This window comes from Echinops telfairi, unplaced genomic scaffold (assembly GCF_000313985.2).
Source record: "Echinops telfairi isolate 266 unplaced genomic scaffold, ASM31398v2 ScPeMD7_23;HRSCAF=83, whole genome shotgun sequence".
Classification (NCBI taxonomy): Eukaryota; Metazoa; Chordata; class Mammalia; order Afrosoricida; family Tenrecidae; genus Echinops; species Echinops telfairi.
Window position 1 is genome coordinate 38923050 of NW_022103920.1, and position 16320 is coordinate 38939369.

Here is a 16320-nt window from a genome sequence, read left to right on the forward strand (position 1 = left end):
GCTCCTGTCATGACCCCAGTTTTACCTCACAAATCTGGCGAGACTGGAGCAAGTACACTGGTACATATAAGAGCTCTCAACACATGGAATCCAGGACTGATAAACCCTCAGGAACAGTAATGGGAGTAGTGATAATGTGAGGTTAGGGGGAAGGTGGAGGGGATAAAGGGGGAACCGACATCAAAGATCGATGTATATAACCTCACCCCCCACCAGGGTGACAGTGGATAGTGTAAGATATGAAAATAATAATAATTGATAAATTATCAAGGGTTCGTGAGGGAGGGAGGGTGGGTGGCAGAGGAAGGAGAAAAACTGAGCATCCAATTACCAAGGGCTCCAGTTAAAAGAAAATGTTTTGAAAAGGATGATGGCAACATATGTACAAACGTGCTTGACACAATGGATGGATGGATTGTTATAAGATCTGTAAGAGCCCCCAATAAAATGATTAATTAAGAAATTTTAAAAAGAAAAATGTTTACTTAATTTTACTGAGTACATAAAGGCATTTGACTATGTAGATCATAACAAATTATGGGTCACATTGTGAAGAATGAGAGTCCAGAACACTTAATTGTGCTCATGCAGAACCTACACTGAAGCCAGAAATTACATTCTTATATGGAAATAAAAGAGGAAGCTGAATTTATTGGTCAAGGGCATAAATATATTTGTATGATGTTTAGATAAACTCATTGCCATTGAGTTAAATTCTACCTCACAGCAATCCTATATGGGTTTCCCAAGGCTGTAAATCTTTATGGGGACAGCCTCATTCTTTCTCCTGTAGAGCCGCTGGTGAGTTTGAACCACTGATCTTGTGGTTGCCAATTCAACGCTGACCTGACTGCGTACTCTATGACCAATTACTGAAATTGAAAATAAAGTAGTTTAAAGTGAGTAACCAGTGGCTGAAACGTGTTTTCTTTCTCATCTATTCAGTAGAGAGAGATTTTTCTAATGAGAATTCATTTATCAATATCATTATCCAACAAATATATAAGGTTAGCACTCTGGGTCTACTAGGCTACCAGGCACTCTTGAGTTCTAATGGTGGGCCTTGTTTTTCCCGTGTCTTTGTTGAATTACAGTTTGTGCATGCGCACTCTCTCTCTCTCTCATTGTATAAATAAGGGTGCACTAGCCACCTTGGACCGGGGAGAGGGGTGGAATTTTCTTCCTCCAGCTCCCTTTCCCTCCATTTTCCGACCACGGAAACACAAGGAATCCAGGACAGATACACCTCTCAGGACCAATAATGAAAGTAGAGATACCAGGAGGGGAAGGGGAAGGTGGGGGGAGAAAGGAGGAAACGATCAAAACGATCTATGTATAAACCCTCCCCACCCACAGGGGGACAGAGAACAGAAAAGTGGGTGAAGGGAGACAGCAGTCTTCCATTCTTTGTGGAGAAGGTTCACCTCCCCTCTAACCAAAAGGGGGCCAATATTTCTCCACCTCTTGTAGCAGGTTCTTCAAATATGCTGCATGTATTCATTAACCTTATTAATTCAGAATCAGCAATTCACTGGAAATGAGGACAACTTTCATTCAAAATGTAAATATAGACACCATTCCCTAGCTTCTCTAAAAATGGCAGCTTTAATCAAGATTCTGAGACAGTATTTAGAAACTTTGAGGGAAGATGTGGTCCCTGATCCTGGAGAACCTCAACTCAAAAAGGAAACATAAAACTAAGGAACAGAGAATCTTTCTGGAAGGCTTCCAAAAACCGGTTGCTGGTGAATGCAGCCCCCTGCCTCGTGCCCCTCTAGGCCACACAGGGTTTCCAAGGCGTACAGTCTCAATGGAAGCAGACTGCAATATCTTTCTCCTGCACAACAGGCTGGTGCGTTTGAACCCCTGACCTTTCAGTGAACAGTGAACACTTAGACATTGCCCTCTCTCCCAGAGCTCCTGCCTAGAAGGTTTACCATTAGGTTAAAAAGTTGTGACAAGGTCTGAGTCAAATGATGCAGACACTTGCTGCTTGTCTTTGTCAAGATGGAAACTTTATGAACTTCGCAGGTAGTTCATTCAGCACTGTGGTGTTCACTTGGTTCCTGTTATGAGTGACGGGTAGGGGTGGGTGGGGAGAGAAAGAACATAGGGGGGTGGGAGGTGGGGCAGGCAATGGAGGCAGGACAGGCAGAGTTTTGAAGCCCACTTGCTCTTTAGCCAGAATAATGTTACTTTTTCAAGTTTCAAATACTGCAGTTCTGCCTGAGACATTACTGCTAAAAAGGGTCTCAGTGTTGGAAACCCCACTGTGATGGCTGTCAACGGTAGTTTATTGAGCGTCTGCTGGTGGCATAGTGGTTACGCATTGGGCTGTGATCTTCAGGGTCAGCAGTTTGAAATCACCAGTTGCTCTGTGGGACAAAGACAAGGCTTTCTACTCCCGTAATGAGTAACAGTCTCCGAAACTCCAAGGGACAGTTCTCTCCTGGCCTGTAGCATCACCATGAATTTTCACCATGAGTTGGAATTCACTCGAGGGCAGTGAGTTTGTTTTTTTGGTGGGAGCTGTGGGTGGGGCAGTAGACCAAGCTGTTTACTGATATCACTGAAACAGTCCCTAAAAGACCAAGAAGGGAGGTACAATTCCCACTTTACAGATGAGAAAAACTGAGGTTCTAAAAGGTTAAGGAAATTGAGCCAAATGCACAGCTCCTACGTGGTAGAGTGAGATTCAACCCCCTCTGTCTGCTCTGGAAGCTCTCCTCTTAACCTGCACCGTGCTGTGTAGCTCATATGTTCACAAGCACATACAAATCATAAGACAACAGCACTTAGGAAAGTGTGCTGGGGGTGGGGCACACTGCCTGGCTGTTGCTTTCAAGAGGTTTTTTGTTTCGTTTTTTAAAATCATTTTATTGGGGGCTCTTACAGCTCTAATTACCATCCATCCATCCATCCATCCATCCATCCATCCATCCATCCATCCATCCATTATGTCAAGCACATTTGTACATACATATATTGCCATCATCATTTTCTACTTGAGCCCTTGGTATCAGCTCACTTTCCCCCTCTCCCATCCTCCCTCATGAACCCTTGATAATTTATACATTCCTGCCCCCCCCCCCATGTCTTACACTGACTACTGTCTTCCTTCACCCACTTTTCTGTTGTCTGTCCCCCTGGGGGTGGGTTATACATAGATCATTGTGATCGGTTCCTCCTTTCTCCCCCCCAACCTTCCCCTTCCCCTCCTGGTATCTCGACTTTCATTATTGGTCCTGAGAGGTTTATCTGTCCTGGATTCCCTGTGTTGAGAGCTCTTATCTGTACCAGGGTACATGCTCTGGTCTAGCCGGATTTGTAAGGTAGAATTTGGCCTGAGGCCCAAGCTGAGGTAACCAAGCCTGGACACATGCTCTCTCACCAGAGGTCGGGTTGGGCTCACAACTAAAGATTCATTGCATGGGGTGCAAGGTTCTTGTAAGTGGAGACAGCCTCTCTTAGCCATCCCTGTGTATCAAGTGTTTTCATAAAGAAAAATTTGGAACTTTAGGGAAAAAAAAGTGGGAGAGGGATTTAAAGCGGAAGTCCTGTTGGGATTTTCTGGTGTGGCATTGGCATCAGGGGTATACAGGAATACTGTCAGTAATGGGAAAGAGAGGCAGTCATGCCCGGTAAAATCATTGGTGAAAAGGAAGAGAAGTGTCGAGTGCATATTGAAACCGAGGAGCCTGGTCATCCTTGCTTAGGTCAGAGTCGTTACATCGCAGTCTTACTGCTGTTTGTCCTAAGCCAGTCAGGTGGCTCACACCCCCATAATAGGGGAGATCTTAGTGTTTTCCCCCTTCTTTGAATGATGAAATTCTTCCAGGGTTTTCTTTTAATGGAACCTTTTTTTAACCTCTTCCAGGAAGCTGTCAAAATATGTGATTTTTAATTTTAAAGAGAAACAGAACTGTAATGTGTCAAGTCCCTGGAAATAGTCTGAAATCCAAAGACCATCTGGCCACAGAGATCTCAGTTTCTTTGACACCACTGGGACTTGGGGGCGCTCCCCACCCCCCTACCCCCCGCGGGGTTGGTCTTGTGAGAACCAAATTGAGACTCAGCCAGGAGGAGCCTGCCCTGGTTCCTGGTTCCTGGTTCCTGGTTCCACGGAACGCCAAGGCCCTTGTTATCTCCCAAGGCCTCTGGGGTTTAACGAGGGTACTGGGTGGGGTGGGGTGGGGTGGGGTTTGTTCCTGAAATATCCAGAGTGCAAACAAGTCATGTTTAAGATGTACTGAGGTGGTGATTTAAAGGGAACCCAGGGCACAAGCAGCAATCGCGCTTGGCTTCTGTGTACGTATGTTTGTAAAGGTGCGTTTGCAGGATGAACCTCCCTGTGCAGTGGTTAAATGCTTGGCTTTCAACGGAAGATTCAGGGGTTCGCACCCCTCAGTTGCCCCATGGGAAATAGCCAGCCTTGGAAAGGCTGTGGGGCGTCTGTCCTGTCCTCCAGGGAGTGTTGATATGAGTTGGAATTGACTCTAGAGCAGTGTGTTTGGGAGGCAGGTGCATTTGCGGCAGTAATGACAACTTCTCTGAATTGTGCTCATTAACAGCTATTCAATTTGCATATGTGAAAAAAGTTTCTCCTTGGGGCTAGGAAGTATTTGATAGTCAAAACTTGATGGAGACCCCAAGGGACGAAAAAGCAAACAGAAACGGAACCCTCCCATAGGAAGGTGGGTGGATGCGTGCCCAGGCTTATTTACAGGTACGCAGGGTGGCCCCAGTGCTTCGTGGAACCCGTAAGCCGATAAGACTTCCAATTCAGGGCGGGATCATCCTTCACAAAAAGGAGAAAAGCGCACAGCAAGAATTTCCTGCGGTCGTGCGTTGATGCCTATAGCCTGTAGCTGAGAGAAGTTCACAACTGTATGAACGTCTTAGAAATGGGTAGAGGACATTGAAGTCTTCTAGCCAACACCCCGAAGGTATAAATATTTGCAGCTCTTCCTTAAAACCCTCTCCTTCCGCACCAGCATCACAGGCCTGGCCTCTCATTCACAGACTTACACTGGGAGTCCCTGCGTGGAACAAACAGTTAATAGCTCAATGACTCTCTGAAAGGTCCATGGTCAGAACCTCCCAGGGGCACGCCCGAAGGAAGCGGGCCACTGCTGAGATCCACAGCCATGAAACCCATTTGGACAGCAGAGCGCTACAAGGCCACACACAGGGCTACCGTGCTGCCGGCTGGAGCCATGACAACTAACAGGCACCACCTTCCCATGGATTAGGAATTCGTTTTAGTAGCTGTTTGGACTGAGGCATTTGCCCCCTGGGGAAGGAATGTAGGCCACAGGGATGGGATGGGGTGAGCCTGAGGGAGAGATGAGCACTGTGTGGCCTGCAGTCTCTCCCACCTCCACGGTGGCCTTTGCTGTGGCTGGGGAAGAGGGAGGCAACTTACCTGAAATTTCTGGAAGTGTGGGCTTGTCTTCTTACCCGAAGTTCCCATCACAAACAGGAAGTCTGGGGTTAGCACAAATGGCACTCTCTCTTTATTTATGCCCAGAAAGCTCTTGTAATTTCCAAGAATGTGCCCAAAGTCGATATGAAATAGATTTCCTTAAAAGAAGAAAAGGTTTGACATAGGATTCTGGGGTAAGTGCTTGTAACTACCCCTTAGTGTGCTTGCTTCTCGAAATAGTTTGTAAGTTGCCTGAAAATGAGCTATCTTGGGTGAGAAAGCTATTTTTGGCTCTGTTCATCAGCTTCTGTATTTCTCGTCGTAGCAGGTGTGTGAAAGTCGTGCCCACAAAGCACTCTTTGAGCCCACTGTGCTTTCGATGGTCTTCCGGTGTTCTTTTGAGGGTGGCCAATGACGGGAAGGCATTCTCAGAGTCATTCTTAGAAACATAATCACACTATCCGGTGACCGTGTCATCATGAAGCCTCAGATCTTCGCAGGCATTCTCTCTTCTGGTCCTCACAGAGTCAATGATTTGTCTTGATCGGGCGCTTTCCCCAGATTTCTACTCTGAAGCCAGCCCACATCTCCGAGAGAAATATCTCACTCTTGGGTGGCCAGTACTGACCACTGTCAGAGTGGACAGGGACTCAGTGAGGGTGGGATACAAGGATATCTGCCAGTTCTTTTTGTTGCTTCTCCACAACGCCGGATGTTGACCGCTCCCACCTCACTTAGCGTCCCCAGGAGAACCCTACGCCCATCTTGGCACTCCCTTTGAATGGTTCCTTCTGATCTCCCTGTCTGTCTCTTCTTGCCTGCCCACTCAGGGCTCCCCAAGATGAGTGGCCTCTCCAGGGGGATCACATTATCTGGGCCCCTTCCCAGCAATACATTCTAAATACCTCTGCCAGCCTGCAACTCCATTAAAATGTAAAAAAGGTGACTCCCCTTACCTGTCTCCGTGATCATAATGTTGTCATTGTGCCTGTCTCCTATGCCAAGGACAAAGGTGGCCACACAGTAGCCAGCGCAGGAATACACGAATCTCTCCACGGCGGCCTGGAACTAATTAAAATGCATCTGAATGTTAGTGACGTTTTAGCTCCGAAGAGAAGCGAGCATCCATTACAAACTATTCCCCCAAAGGCAGTGTGCTGAAGACCTGTTTCCGAGGGCACGTGAGAGCCACGCCCACAGGGCAGCTTTCTCTGTGCTCAGCTGGTACTTCGGCTGCAGCTCCCGGGCAACCCAGTAGCCAGAGCAGAACACTCGGGTGAAAGGACAACATCATTTTCAAAGGTTCATTTTCTCTGCATGCATCGCTTGCCAGCGCCTATCCGGAGCCCATAACTTCTTGACCGGTGAAGGGATGTCTTGCTTGTGACTACTTAAAATATGCCCAGTTTCACAAACACATGTATATACCCCTGACTGCTCAGGTGATTCCTGCAGGGCTCAGTAAAACTTCTTGTCATGTGGCGTTTCGAAAACTGTCCATCTTTACAGAAGCAGACTGCCCCACCCTTCTTCCTCCAAATGGCTGGTGGCTTTGGACAGCTGACTTTCCAGTTAGCAGCTGATTGCTTAAGCACTGAGCCACCAAGGCTCCTAAATCCAGGTCTACAGCAGCCTAATAAAGGCTACTAAATATATCTCCTTTATTAAAGGCTGACAATCACACAACCTAGAAGTGCTAAGCCTGTGCAGCAGAATTTTCAATGACAGCCAAATAGCCTAAGCACACAGCTTGGGAGGGATTCAGCATAATCGCTTCTGCTGCTCTGACCTACATTTTCTGCATCCATAATTTACGTTAGATTATATTGCAGTGGCAAGCCATGAATAACTTTACAGGGGGTGTGGTATTTTCCCAGGTAGGGGAGGATTTACGCATTTGTTGTTGTGTGCCCTTGAGCCACATACAACTCTAGTAACCTGATAGGCCAGAGAAGAGCGGCACCATAAACCAACCAAACTCACTGCCATCGGGTCAATGCTGACTCATGGCGACCATAGAGGAGAGGCTGGAATTGCCCCTGTGGGTTTATAGGAGTGGGAGGCTCTGTCTTTCTCCCAAGGAGCAGTTGGTGGTTTCGAACTGCTGACTTTGCTGACTGCAGCCAAATGCTTACACTCTCTGGCATCATAGAATGCCAGGTATTCAAACAAAGTGTTCTTGCACTGAGGGAGAATTTGAGTAGAGATCCAGTGTCCATTTGCTACCCTAATACTTAACATATAAATATATGTACATAGACCTAAACCCCTATCATTAGATATTAATATATTTACATATGTACATGCTTATATTTAGACCTCTATAAATGTTGTTTCCTCCTAGTTCTTTCCTCTATTTCCTTTTACTTTCCTCCTGTTCCACTATCATGTTTGATGTTCATTTGGCTCTCAGTAATTCCCCTTGGCTACATTGCACTTGATCAAACCCCACCAACTTGTTGTTCCCTTCTCCCTGGGTTCCCGACATGATCACTAAAGACAAAATGGGTGCAAATGTGGTGAAGAAAGCTGATGGTGCCTGGCCATGACAAGCTATCGCATGTGGGGTGTGAAAGGCTTGAAGTTAAACAAGCGGCCATCTAGCAAGGAAGGAACAAAGCCCACATGGAAGAAGCACACCAGCCTCTGTGATCACGAGGTGTCAGTGGGATCTGGTATCAGGCATCAGAAGACCCAAAACAAACAATTGTATTAATGCGAACGAGGGGGTCGGAGTAGAGACCCAAAGCCCATCTGTAGACACTTGGCCATCCCCTCACACAAGGGTCACAAGGAAGGGAGGAGTCAGTGAGAGTGCAGTATAGCACCGATGAAACACACAACATTCCTCTAGTTCTTTAAAGTTGGCCCCACCCCAACTCCCGACTAACATGATTCCAGTTCTACCTTACAAATCCAGCCAGACCGGTGGGAGCTCATATACTGGTACAGATAAGAGCTCTAGGCACACGGAATTCAGGACAGATAAACCCCTCGGGACAGAAATGGGAGTAGTGATACCATGAGGGTAAGGGGAATGTGGGGGCAGAAGGGGGAGTACAGGGAACCAATCACAATGATCGATATAGTACCCCACCCTGGGGGGGGGGGTACAAACAACAGAAATGTAGGCTAAGGGAGATAGTGGACAGTGTAAGATTTGAAAATAATAATAATTTATAATTTATCAAGGGGTCACAAGGGTGGGAGTGTGGGGGAGCGAGGGAAAAAAGAGGAGCGGATACCAAGGGCTCAAGCAGAACGAAAATGTTTTGAAAATGATGATGGCAACATATGTACAAATGTGCTTGGCACAATTGGTGTGTGGATTGTTATAAGAGCTGTAATAGCCCCCCCCCCAAAATGATTTATTAAAAATAAAAAGCACTCCAGCACCAGGACCCCTAGGGATTTGTAAAGGAGATCTTTATGGGGGCCCCTTGCCAGCTTCTCCCCTGCAGACCCGCTGGTGGGTTCAGACTACTGCCCTTCAGGTTAACAGTTCTCAATCAGGGTGCCCGCAGAGTTCCTATCAGACATACTAAGGAAAATGTCTGCTCTATGACAGAGAGCCCTCAGAGGGGCGAACTATTTCACACAACCAAATGTTATGCAAAGCATGCCTGATAATTAGAGGGCAGGCAAAAGCTCGGAGTCCTGAGCTGCCGGCTTCTGTTTGGCACAGAAATGCTGTGGGCCGAACCACCAGCCCTGCCCCACAAGCTCAGGAGTATGGCTTCCACAACTCACCTTGACCCTCTAACAGGTTGTCATCCTGTGGGTCGCGACCCCTTTGGGGGTCGAACGACCCTTTCACAGGGGTCACCCAATTCATCACAGTAGCAAAATGACCGTGATGAAATAGCAACGAAAATAATTTTATGGTTGGGTCACCACAACAGGGGGAACTGTATGAAAGGGTCACGGATTAGGAAGGTTGAGAACCACTGCTAGGACCCTCCACAGCCAAGAACTGCCCCCCCCGTGAGACTGAAACTGTGTTACGGGAGTAGAAAGCCCCATCTTTCCCCCAGGAGCTGCATGGTTTGGAACTGCCGACCTGGCCGTTAGCAGTCCACCCGGTAACCCCTTTGTCACTAGAGGGCTCCTCGGTGGCGCTGGCAGGTCCCTGGAAACCGGAAAGCCGCTATTGCTGCACCTGCGATCCGGGGGCGGAGCCTTGGGAGGGGGCCAGCCCGAGCTCACCTTCTCTTCCAATGGGCACTTCTCCCTGAGCCAGTGGCTCAGGACCTCGTCTTTGAAGGCGCCCGTGTTGCCCACCGTGCTTTGCTGGATTTTGGCAATGGTCGTGGCGTCCTTCACGATTTCGATCATGCCTGCGCGAGGAGGCAGGGTTAGATCGCGAGGGGGCTGCGGCCTGGAGCCCGACTCGACCCGGGGGAGCAACGACCCTGTCCTGGGGAGTGGCCGGCCGACCACCTGCCTGCTCTCCAGGTTCCTGCTTCTGGTCCTCTTAGGAGGAAGGAGGAGGAAATGAGGGGAATGTGGGAGCTGTGCGGGACCTGATGCTTACCTCAACGAAGAGGAAAATGTTGGCTTTGAACGATGATAATAATAGCATTTACATGCCGAGCGGAGCCTTCCTCGATCCGCAGTCTGGGCCCTTTCTATTTTATGCACGACGGGGTCAAGTGTAAAGGGTTATGCACGGTTTCTCAAATCAGAAACTTAAATCAACTATATTCTGCATGATTGAATGTAATATAATATGCCTGATTAAAATGAAAACGTTAAATGTCTATAAAAGCAGCTACGAGTCGCGTGTACAATAGCTTTGATAAATGTGCATTCTGGAAATATTTAAATAGCTGCCAGAACTCCCCATCTATTTAAAAATGTGATTTGGGGAGAGAGAGGTTGAAGGTGCCTGAGAAACCTGCGCTAGAGTTCAGAGGCGGACAGGGAAAGAGGAGGCAGCAGGTTTGGACTAAATCTTTTCCTTGTATTGCCTCCAGTCTCCACGTGATGCAGGGAGGCCCCGCCCATCAGCCTTGGGACCGTTCTTCCTGTTTGGCTGGGTTTCCATAACACGCTGCAATCTTTACATTTTTCATCTCCCCAGGTGGCCACACACCTATTTTGTCACCAGTTGAAATGCAACCGTAAGGCAGGAGGCACAGATCCAAAGATTCAGTCTCCCAAATGGACTCCATGATCCGTAGAATCTGGGCATCACAACACAAAAAACATTTCCACTATAAATATATGTTTATTTAACATTAGCCCCACCCCCGCTTGATAACACAGGGCACATCAGTAAACATAAGTTACATAAGTTCTGGCTACCTCTTATTCCACCACTCTGATGCTCTCCCTTTTGGGGCGGCCTATTCTTTTTGGTCCCATTATTGACCTTGGGGAAGAGGTTAAGTAGATGTCTTTGGGGGTGAGGCTTTAGCCCTGTTTCATCACCCATATACCCAAATTCCATTTAAAAAAACTTACTAAATGTTATCCTCTTAAGCGCCAATCAAAGCAACAACAATGACTGCTAATGAAAGCCATGGTCCACTAAGTGCATGAGCCCTATCACAGCGGTTCCTCTTTCTGCAGGGGAGGAAATAGGCCGCCATGAGCCCTTCGCTGCCCTGCTGGGAGCCTCTACAACCAAGCCCTTGAAGGCTGGTGCAAACTTTCCCTCAACAGAGAGAAACCAGTCAGTGTTCTGTGATGGGTTTGAGCTGCCCACCTCCAAAGACCTCAAAGAGTTCTACAGATGTGTTTTCTAAAATTTCTCTAAATTTTCAGAAAGCTTGAAGGGTATTTTAAATACATCGAGACAATGCATACACCATGTTTGGGGCATAGGTGGAGAAAACAAAGGTATTAGTGTTTCCAAATCAGAAAGTAGTAGAAACAGAAACAGAGAAAATAGAAAATATTACTAGTTTTTAAATAGGCTACATTTGAATCGATAAGGGCTTTATTTTAAAATTAATTATATGTTCACTTAAAATATACTAAATATGGTCAGCAGAAATTTTGTTTTCACAATGTTAGAAAATGGAGACTATTGATTACTTTACAGATGTGCCTAGCTCAAGTTGACTGAGAAATGTTAGGAAGTATGAAAATCACTAGCCATGATAATGATTAACCATTCACTTTCTGTAATTCACTTTCCATAACTCTCATTATTTTAATAGTATGATTTCTCCAGTCCATTTATCTGCTCATCTTCTTTGTCTTTCCTCCAAAATAATTCCAAGTTTGTGTATTTATAAGTATATCTGAAGCAAGACTTACCTGCAACTGGGGATCTATCTCTGAATATAAATGAAGTAGATGCTAGGGAGTAAGCCTGTCTATATCTTATTGCTGATTTTGAAATGGTGGATGTAAAAGAGAAGTAGGTGAGGTAAGTGTCTCTGGCTATTTGGAGACATTAGACCGACCTCTATCTTCTCAGGAATGGACAAGAGTGATCATGCTCAGTGAAACCCTGCTATGTAATCTCTGAGACACTTGCTCATCAGACAGCAAAGGGGACCGGGACTAGAATCAGAAGAAAGTATTTTAGATGTAATACAGAATGCTCCCCCAACCCCAGAGAACTGATGGGAAAGGGTCCTTAGCAACAGCATACCTGTAAAATTAGCATGTCTTGACGCAGATCGTCCCCGTGCTTAAAGATGATTCCAATGGTCTCTTTAGATAGGGCTGTGGGGTCAGCACATTTAAACTCAAGCCAGAGGGGCTTTTTCTTGGAGGCCATCACTTTACATTTTTCAATCTGCAAGACAGTGGGCACGAGGTCTCGACACACAACGAATACCCATCATAGAGACACAAAACTTTGTGTGTACCACAATTCTATATTTGTACCACCAGGACAAAACCCTAATTGGAAAACTATTTTCAATAGTTTGGAACTTGCACACTTGCTGGTGTGTAAGCCACTCAAACACTTGACATCTGACCCAGTTCTTCTACTATGACATATTTACTCAAAACGTAGATGACAATTGTGGTACATCTGTACATGGGGATACTTGCTGTTGTAAGTGCTGTTGAATTTCCCCCGACTAATAGTGACCTCAACACATCATCATGAGATGCTGCCTGGTTCCGCATGGTCCAGCCCATTGTTGCAGCTACTCTGTCAGTCTGTGACATTGAGGATCTCCCTCTTTTTTGCTGACCATTGACTTTACCAAGAATGATGTGTTTCTCCAGTGACAGGTCCCACCTAATGGCATATCCAAAATAAGGTAGACAGTCTCACTACCCTTGCTTCTAAGGGGCATTGCGGCTGACCTTCTTAAAGACAGATTTGTTGGCAGTCCATGGTATATCCAATATTTTTATCTAGCATGGCAGTTCAAATACATCAAGTCTCTGGTCTTTATTTCTCACTGGGCAGCTTTCAGATGAATATGAGGTGAGTGAAACACCATGACTTGGGTCATGTGCATCTTTGCCATCAAAATGTTATCTTTGCTTTTTCAAAAGATCTTTTGCAGCATACTTACCCAATGCATTGTATCATTTGACTTCTGCTGCCATGAACATTGATTGTTGCTACAAAAAGAACGAAATTCTTGACAATGTCCATTTCTTCTCCATTTATGACATTGTTACAATTGTAGAGATTTCCATTTTTTTATGTTCACATGTAATCCACGTGGAAAGCTCTACTCTTTTGCCCTCATTAGTAAGTGCTACAGGTCAGAAGAGTCTCCACTTTTTGCAGGCAAAGTTGTGTCATTGGTGTATTATTGTTATTGACTCTTTTTGAGTCAATTGAGTCTATTGTTATTGACTCTTTTTGAGTCAATTGAGTCTATTGTTATTGACTCAATTATTATTATTGGTGTATTATTATTAATGACTCTTCCTCCAGTACTGATGCTACACTCTTCTTCATCTAGCCCAGCCTCTTGAATTCTTTATTGGGCATACATATTGAATAATTAAGGTGAAAGAGTACAACCCTGCCACCCACTTCTTCTAGTTTTAAACCATGAAGTATCCCCTTCTTCTGTCCAAATGGCTTCCTCTTGATCTAGGGAGAGGTTTCACATAAGCCCAGTGAAGTGTTCTGGAGCTTGTATTCTTCACAATGCTCTCCATAATCAGAGTCAATGGAACATCTAGTGGTGTAGTGAATTATGAGTTAGGCTGCTAACCACAAGGTCAGCAGTTTGAAACCACCAGCACTCCTTGGGAGAAAAACAAGACTTTCTGTCCCCATAAATATTTACAATCTTGGAAACCCTTAGGGACAGTTCTACCCTGTCCTATAGGGTTATTATGAGTCAGAATCAACTCAATGGCAGTCAGTGGGTTTAAGTTAGTATTAGAGCATAGGTACTAGTCAGTCATAGAAAGAAACAGACTACTGATACATATAATATAGATGAATTTTCAAAGTGATTTACTAAGTGGAAGATGCCTGATACAAAACTATATACAGCATAAGTCCACTTAATGAAATTCTAGAAAAAGCAAATTATAAGAGAGAAAGCAGATTGATTGCTTGAGGCTAGGATTGAAGCTTGAAGACAAAAACTTACTGCAAAGGGACACAGAGGAACTTTTAATGCTAAAAATGTTCTCTATATTGAGCGTAGTAGTGATTATTGGATTGTTTATATTTTCAATGTTCCCCCAAGCCATGGTATTCTCAGTCACCCCACATGCATGTGAAAGTTGGAAATTGAATAGGAAGACTGTGGCAGAATTGTTACATTTTAATTATGCTGCTGGCAAAGAATATGGAAAGCACACCATAGACTGCCAAAAGAACAAACACATCTACCTAGGAAGAAGGACAGCCGTGCTCCTTAGAGGCAAGGGTGGTGAGACTTCATCTCACCTCTCCTGACATGTTTGTCAGGAGAAGACCAGTCCCCGGAGCAGGACATCATGCTTCGTCAACAAAACAGAGGGAACTTCTCAATGATGTGGGTTGACACCGTGGCTGTACCAAGGGGCTCAAACATAGGAACAACTGTGAGGATGGTGTGGGACCGGGTGGAGTTTCCTTCTGTTGTACATCGGTTGCTATGAGCCAGAACCTATTTGATGGAACCTAACAACAACAGCAGCATACATTTTAAATACACTAAGATGAATACTTCAAATGGAAACATGGTCAAGTGTACAGATGATACCACAATAAAGCTTATTTCAGACAAATTGGGAAGGTTGTTACCTCGGCCGGGGTTTTCAGTGATAAACGGAAGTCCATCTAGGATTCTTTCTGTCACCATTTCTAGATGAACATGAGTTTTTAAACCACGGGGCCACCCCAGCCCGCACAGCCATCCCCACAACAGAAAGAACACATAGAGACATCAAGCTGACACCTACCACCAGCGCACCTGCTTTCAGTCCAGGGTCATAGGGGACTCTAAAGCTTTTAGGGAGATGAGAATTCTGCAGGTTTTCAAGCTTTTGCTTAAGTTGTGAAATAACTGTAATTGTCAGAAAGCACAGAAAAGAAATAGGAGTTAAAGAAATAATCATTCTAGCATCTTCTGGGGCCTAACGTAGTAATGGTTGTCTTTACACTGGAGGCAAGCGGGAGAAACAAGGGCGCGTCCCTTCCTCTTTGAGGAACTCACCGATCACTTGGCGTGCAAGAGAAGTCGGCTTCCCGTGTGCAATATAACCATGTACACATCCCGCGACAGGAGGCGCAACCATGGGAGTTATAGGAAATTGCACACAGACACACTCAGGTAGAGAGGGAGGTTTTGAAGGTCAGGTTAAAGAATTAATGCTGTAGTTTTCATTCCAAGACGGGAAACTCTGAATTGCTATCTGACTTGGGGAACAGATGTTTGCAAACAATATGGGATGGAACAGGACTATGTTTCTGTCATTTCTTTTCAAAAGAGGAAGTTAAGTTGCATGAAGATCAGGCAGTATCAAAATTTGAAAGGTGATTTCTTTAATTTAAAAAATTACTCCAAAAAAATTTTTTAAAAACATTACTCCATGGATTACAAACTAAGAGAACAGTGCATTCCACCCCCACACCCCAAAGCCTTTAAAAAATTTACAATAAAAATAAAAGTTAGTAAGATTATTTTGACCATTATTGTTTTTAGGAATGAGCATAATGGATAGACTATAAAAGAAAAAAAGGGCCAATGTGAAAGGTTCAAATAGTCAGATATTAAAAATATGAGCTGAGTTTTTCAGTGCTGGCTATGAGCTATAGTGCCAGGTCTAAAGATGTAAAAATGAATAAGACATCTCCTCACTTTGAGGCTCATGCATTTTAACAAATGAGCAATATGTGCCAATGACTACCTAGGATATATTGCATATGCTACACAATTTACTGTAGTAATGTACAAATGTAGTGTCATCCAAAATTTTCCTAGGGTAGGGACAGGATGAGGATATTGGAAATGACTTCAGAGAAGAGGTGGTAATCTCTCTCTCACACACCCGAAGATGTGTAGAAAATTTAAAATATCTTCTCCATAATTCATGACTTTTAAAGACTGAACATTTGAAGACTATATGCATATATTCAGAGATAAGGAAGAAAATGTACAGATTTGGAAATACCTAATCTGTTCTTTTTTTTGTTTCTTGGGAATAATGGTTCTTTTTCTTAAGATAAAAAATGCACTTTATATTTGCATAATATTAAATTTCCCATATAATTCTATATCTATTATTATAAGTACATTATAAATTATTAACTTGTAAAGGAGCACATTAAATTTGCTTACTCCATGCAGACAGAAGATTTTTTTTTAAATGTATTTTTGGCAGCCTTTAAGAAGTTTCAATTTAAAAAAAAAATGAGGAGCTGATACCAAGGGCTCAAGTAGAAAGAAAATGTTTTGAAAATGATGATGGCAACATATGTACAAATGTGCATGATACAATGGATATATGGATTGTTATAA

The 16320-nt window shown here is 44.5% G+C and overlaps 1 protein-coding gene across 1 annotated transcript in view; it reads right to left on the reverse strand.

Annotated features, from left to right (window-relative positions):
* Positions 1–16320, reverse strand: part of PIK3CG (phosphatidylinositol-4,5-bisphosphate 3-kinase catalytic subunit gamma) — a 38395-nt gene that overhangs the window by 12974 nt on the left and 9101 nt on the right. Inside the window, exons 5-10 of the mRNA XM_045288862.1 lie at positions 14762–14865; positions 12033–12179; positions 10521–10611; positions 9632–9762; positions 6382–6493; positions 5426–5583 (exon numbers count right to left, since the gene is read on the reverse strand). Coding sequence (XP_045144797.1) covers positions 5426–5583; positions 6382–6493; positions 9632–9762; positions 10521–10611; positions 12033–12179; positions 14762–14865 — 743 coding nt within the window. The remainder of the gene's footprint in view (positions 1–5425; positions 5584–6381; positions 6494–9631; positions 9763–10520; positions 10612–12032; positions 12180–14761; positions 14866–16320) is intronic.